General features: G+C 41.9%; 1 protein-coding gene across 1 annotated transcript in view; it reads left to right on the top strand.

Annotated features, from left to right (window-relative positions):
• Nucleotides 1-6,000, top strand: part of LOC306960537 (calcineurin subunit B type 1-like) — a gene marked incomplete at both ends in the record, with an annotated part of 28,008 nt that continues 22,008 nt past the window's right edge. Inside the window, 2 exons of the mRNA XM_079552970.1 lie at nucleotides 1-104; nucleotides 189-291. Coding sequence (XP_079409096.1) covers nucleotides 1-104; nucleotides 189-291 — 207 coding nt within the window. The remainder of the gene's footprint in view (nucleotides 105-188; nucleotides 292-6,000) is intronic.

The raw sequence follows: 6,000 nt of genomic DNA, 5'->3' as shown, positions 1-6,000 counted from the left end.
ATGAAGAGCACACTGCTGGAGGCTGTGTACAGGCGTTTCTCCCATGTTGAGACCGAGCCCCTCTACTGCATCGCCACTTTCGTGGATCCAAGATACAAAGACAGGCAAGTCCTTTTGATATGTTATTTTGTCATAACTATGTACCTTTGGTAAAGTTTGTGACAATTAATATTGCTCATTATTTATAGGTTTTTCACAAGTCCAGACAATCTAAAGCGTGCCAAAGATTCTCTCCTTGAGATGGTGGATGAAATAACCAATGCCAGCAGTGACCCGATAAATGAAGAGCCAGTGAGAAAAGCCCCACGTGAAAGCCCTGCAGCAGCCAGCAGCAAACTGGGAAGCATCTTTGTCAGAAAGTCTTTTATATTTCCTGAGGTTTTATTCTGAAACTGCCGGTAGTTTACGTCATTTCCTTTCTGAGCCCATCCCATCCTCATTCCCGACTCTGGGCTCGATGGGATGGTGCCTCGTGTGCGTAAATAATCAAAAGTAAGTGTTGTCCTGCCTTAACCTGTAAATACGGCTAACAAACCTGTTAAGTATTGTTTACATTCACCTACATACAACTTTGCCTCACTAGCCCCTGTATATTCGTTCTTATAGTGTTTTTGGGCTATTTGACCAGATTAACGTAATTTTGGTGTTCCAATTAGATGTTTCACATTGTTTTGAATATTATTAGATACTCTGTATATTGTAATTAATATTGTTTTATTCTTTGTTTCTTTATAGACCACACGTACACACAACCATCTACATCCGTAAATATTTGTACCCAACTTCAGAAATAAAGTTCTGCTACCATAACTTCTCCGCGCCCATCTCTCTGACCGGAGCCCTGTCAAAAGGAAACTGTCGGACCACTACAATTCCCCTCAGAGTGTCCCACTCTATCACAATCTTTGATGAGATACTGGAGGAGAGAGAAGTAGAAACCAGAGCAACAATCTCAGCTGTTACTGAGGTACAGAACCTCTCAGAACCAACCATTCTCAGGTCAGACAGCCCACAAGAGTACTGGAGTTCACATGCCGCACACAGTCCCTCATTGGCTGTTCTCGCCACAAGGTTTCTCTGTGCACCATGTACAAGCGTGGACAGTGAAAGACTTTTCATTGCCACCTCAAATATAATGGATGAGAAACTAAACCGTTTATCTGCTGAATTAACAGAGAAGCTTGTCTTTATCAAAAAGAATTTTCACTTCATTGAGGGTTAATCCTTCCTTTTTAATCAGTTTTTCAGAAGTAAAACTCCTATTTTGTATTCAGAATAATTGATTCTGTATGCTGTGTGAGAATTTCTGCTGCTGCACCTGCACTTATAAGTACATAAGTATGAGTTCCTTGCTTTATTTTGTAATAATGTATTATTTAAGATGAAATGTAGCACAAATGCGTTATCATGTTTGATTATTATTTATTTTTTGCTAACACAGAGTTTACATGATTCCTCAGCTGCTACAGGTTAAGTCTTTTGTGGTCATTCAGTTATGTACCAGCTCTTTTCTTTTTGTTATACTGAATATTGAGGGCAGCTTTTTGATTTTTCCTCTATTTCTTGTTTTATGTTAAGTCATGCATAAGATGGAGATGAAATGTTCAATACTGATGTGGTTCTTTTTTATGACCTAACTCAGTAGGTTTGTTTCAAAAGCCAAGCAATATTTTTGGTCATGTTATAATATCAAACAAATTTTGTGAAGAAATACTGGTTGCAACATTTTAAATGCTTTTAAAATCTAGTATCAAATCCGAATCGGATCGGTATCGGCAAAAGAATATTTTAAAATATCGGATCGGAATACAAAAAATCTGTATCGGTACATCACTAGGTCAGACTCCCAGGGTCAGACTCCCAGGGTCAGAGTCCCAGGGTCAGACTCCCAGGGTCAGACTCCCAGGGTCAGAGTCCCAGGGTCAGACTCCCAGGGTCAGAGTCCCAGGGTCAGAGTACCATGGTCAGAGTACCAGGGTCAGAGTACCAGGGTCAGAGTATCAGGGTCACTGACACTGAGGACACTTGCTGACACTGTCACACTTGGAAACTTTATTCAGATGTAAACTGTCACAAAACCACCTCCCTGTCCATAAAATTCATAATAACATTTATACCTTTGTTATGAAACCTTGTCCTCCCTGTCAGCATTAACATGGCTACAGCGTCATCTGTCCCGGGGCTTATGGGAAATGTAGTTCAAACCTCTATAATACAATCTATCAGCGGTTATAATGTAAGCTAAAATCATGTGGATCGGCCTAGTAACAAAAGCAGCTCAGAAAAGTTCAAAGACACATTCTGACCTGCTCCATCTCAGTGTTAAACTATAGGCTCTCAGTCGTCCAGGCCTGTTTCTGCTGCTGCTGTTTTGCTTCTATGTTGTAAATGTATCAAACATTAAACTGTAGTGTCTAAATAATGACCCTTCATCCACTCTGGAGGATCACAGTCCAATATCTTTACAACAAACACGGCCGTAAAACCATCAGAGTTTATGGTTTTATTCAAGTTTATCTGAGGTGACAGTTGGAACGGCAGAGACTGGAGACTCAGCACAAAGTCACAGTGAAGCGTCTCAAATCAACAAAGTCATGGGAAACATAAACCACAGCTGGAAGCAAACATTTACAGTGGCTTTGTCTAAAATATAGAAACTACTTGAGCACTAAGTAACTGTTTGAGACACATTCTGCCTGAATAAAAGGTTTTCTCTGTACTCACGGTGGAATGTGGAGAGTTGATGATTCCTCTTAAAGTGACTCCAGTACAGTAATCATAAGGGATTACCAGGATAATGAAGTGGACGTCTCTCTTTGCCTGGAGCTGTGGGGCTCCTCTCTCCTCTGGGTCCGTCCCGTTCGTGGATCTGTAAAGACGTGTTGAACCTGTCGGACCAGGAGCAAAGAGCAGCTCCGCCTCAGGTGACGCTGCATCAATATAAGGAGAAAAGTCAATGAGTAATAGATCAGATCTCTTTACCTACAACACCTTCATAATGTTCTTTCATTTAAAGCAAAAACACATATTTTACTTTTTTAGGTGCATTTGGATACTAGATTGAGATTCCTACACTTTTAAACAGTTTAAAGCCCAGATGATGATGTGATGACCTCTGTAGCTCAGGTCTGGTTCCTCCTTGGGTGTGATTTCCAGACTCTTGAAGGTTCAGGTTCATTGGTTAAAACAATGATGTAAATGTCCAATCATCACACGGATCAGAAAGAAGGCGCGTTCTGTGTCCCAGAGATGAACGTGCTGTGTCTGAAATGTGAAGATCAATGCTGTATCATGCTGCGGGGCTGTTCTGCTGTGGGAGGGGCTGGTGCACTTCATTAAATAGACGACATCATGAAGAAAGAACTCTATATGGAAACATAGGAGCAACATCTCCAGAGCAGGAAGTTAAAGCTCGGGGCAGATCGGTCTGAAAATGAACAATGACCCAAAGCCAAACTGTTACAAAGCGGCTTCAGGAAAACAAAGTCCATGTTTTGATCATCACAAAGTCCTGATCTCAGTCCAGATTAAATGTATTGGCAGAGCGGAAAAGGTATAGGCACACAAGGCGGCCTACAAATGTGTCTTTCCATATAGTGTATGTAAACATCTGGTTCCCACTGTATATTATCAGGTAATGTAAACAAGTACCATGGACAGTGGCTCTTTACAACAGATGCTATATTTGTTTTGGTTTCTTAACAAACATTTGCTTTATTTGTTTCTAACTTTAGTTCATTATCTGTTGGTTTTGCTTTAGTCCATGTTTAATGTAGTACAGCCTTGCCTCTGCCTCACACCCAACCTGGCCTCTCTCTTGCGCTGGCAAGAAAAGAGAAAGCATTAGTAAAGTGTCAAAGCCATTTTTGAACTGACAACCTCCTCCACCAAAGACCAGCGCACTATCCCTGAGCTGTAACTCCATCGTAAAGCGGGACTGATGTGGGGTGGTTTATGGTCGTCCTGGCAGCCAATCAGTGAGCTGGCAGGAGCTGCAGGGGCGGAGCCAGAAATGTGACGTCACGTCAAAGAGCTGGAGAAGGCAAGCTCTGTGATTGGTCGATCCAAACACAACACGAGGAAACAGACAAACTCCTTCAGTCTCAATCTTCCAAGTTATTGTACATTTAAAAGTGTTCTTAGTGTCTGTGACCCTGGTACTCTGACCATGGGACTCCAACACCTGGGTATATTTTTGACAACTTAAATCTTGTCAAAGTGTGACAGTGTCAGTAAGTGTCCTCAGTGTCAGTGACCCTGATACTCTGACCCTGGTACTCTGATCATGGGACTCCAACACCTGGGTATATTTTTGACAACTTAAATCTTGTCAAAGTGTGACAGTGTCAGTAAGTGTCCTCAGTGTCAGTGACCCTGATACTCTGACCCTGATACTCTGACCATGGGACTCTTAAATCTTATGAAATTGTCTAGGTGTCACAGCAAGTGTCCTTAGTGTCAGTGACCTTGATAGTCTGACTATGGTACTCTTGACACCTGAGTGTTTTTTTGACAACTTTAATTCTAGTACATTTTGAAGTGCAACAGTGTCAGTAAGTGTCCTCAGTTTTAGTGACCCTGATACTCTGACCCTGGAACTCTCAACATGGGACTCCAACACCTTGGTATATTTTTGACAGCTTGAATCTAAGTCAATTTTCTAAGTGTGACAGTGTTAGTAAGTGTCCTCAGTGTCAGTGACCCTGATAGTCTGACCATGGTACTCTGACCCTGATACTCAAACCCTGGTACTCTAACCATGGGACTCTAACCATGGGACTCTTGGCACCTGGGTGTTTTTTGACCGCTTAAATCTTACTACAGTTTCTATGTGTCACAGTGACACTAAGTGTCCTCAGTGCCAGTGACCCTGATACTCTGACCATGGGACACTTAAATCTGATCAAATTGTCTAAGTGTTACAGTGTCAGTAAGTGTCCTCAGTGTCAGTGACCCTGATACTCTGACCATGGGACTCCAACGCCTGGGTATATTTTTGACAGCTGAAATCTTATTGAATTTTCTAAGTGTAACAGTGTCCTTCCTGCCAGTGACCCTGAAACTCTGACCATGGGACTCTTAAATCTGATCATGTTGTCTAAGTGTGACAGTGTCATTAAGTGTCCTTAGTGTCAGTGACACTGATAGTCTGACCATGGTACTCTTGACACCTGGGTGTTTTTTTGACAACTTTAATTTTAGTACATTTTCTGAACGTGACAGTGTCAGTGACCCTGGTACTCTGACCCTGATACTCTGACCATGGGACTCCAACACCTGGGTATATTTTTGACGACTTCAATCTTATAAAATGTTCTAAGTGTGACAGTGTCAGTAAGTGTCCTTAATGTCATTGACCCTGGTACTCTAACCATGGGACTCTAACCATGGGACTCTTGGCACCTGGGTGTTTTTTGACCGCTTAAATCTTACTACAGTTTCTATGTGTCACAGTGCCGCTAAGTGTCCACAGTGTCAGTGACCCTGGTACTCTGAGCATTGGACTCCAACACCTGGTTATATTTTTGACAGCAGAAATCTTCGTTCATTTTCTAAGTGTAACAGTGTCTTTCCTGCCAGTGACCCTGATACTCTGACCATGGGACTCTTGACAACTGTTTTTTTTTTTTTTTGAAAACTTTAATTTTAGTACATTTTTTAAGTGCAACAGTGTGAGTAAGTTTCCTTGGTGTCAGGCACCCTGGGACTCTGACCATGGGACTCTGACCCTGGGATTCTTGACTCTAAGTCTGATCGTGTCACTAAATGACAATGATGTGAATTTCGGTAGATTGAGGTCAAATGAAGTCAACTGAGGTCAACTGAACTCAAATGAGGTCAACTGAGGCAAACAGAAGTCAAACGAGGTCAGAGGACAACTGAGATTACAGTCGATTGAGGTTGATTGAGGTTGACTGAGGTCGAAAAAGGTAGCATGAGGGAAATTGATGTCGAAATAGGAAGACTGAGGTCAATTGCAGTTAATTGAGATTGTCTGAG

This window comes from Gobius niger (assembly GCF_951799975.1).
Source record: "Gobius niger genome assembly, chromosome: 3".
Taxonomy (NCBI): domain Eukaryota; kingdom Metazoa; phylum Chordata; class Actinopteri; order Gobiiformes; family Gobiidae; genus Gobius; species Gobius niger.
The sequence above is the reverse complement of the archived record's forward strand: the minus strand, read 5'-3'. Positions and strand labels throughout refer to the sequence as shown.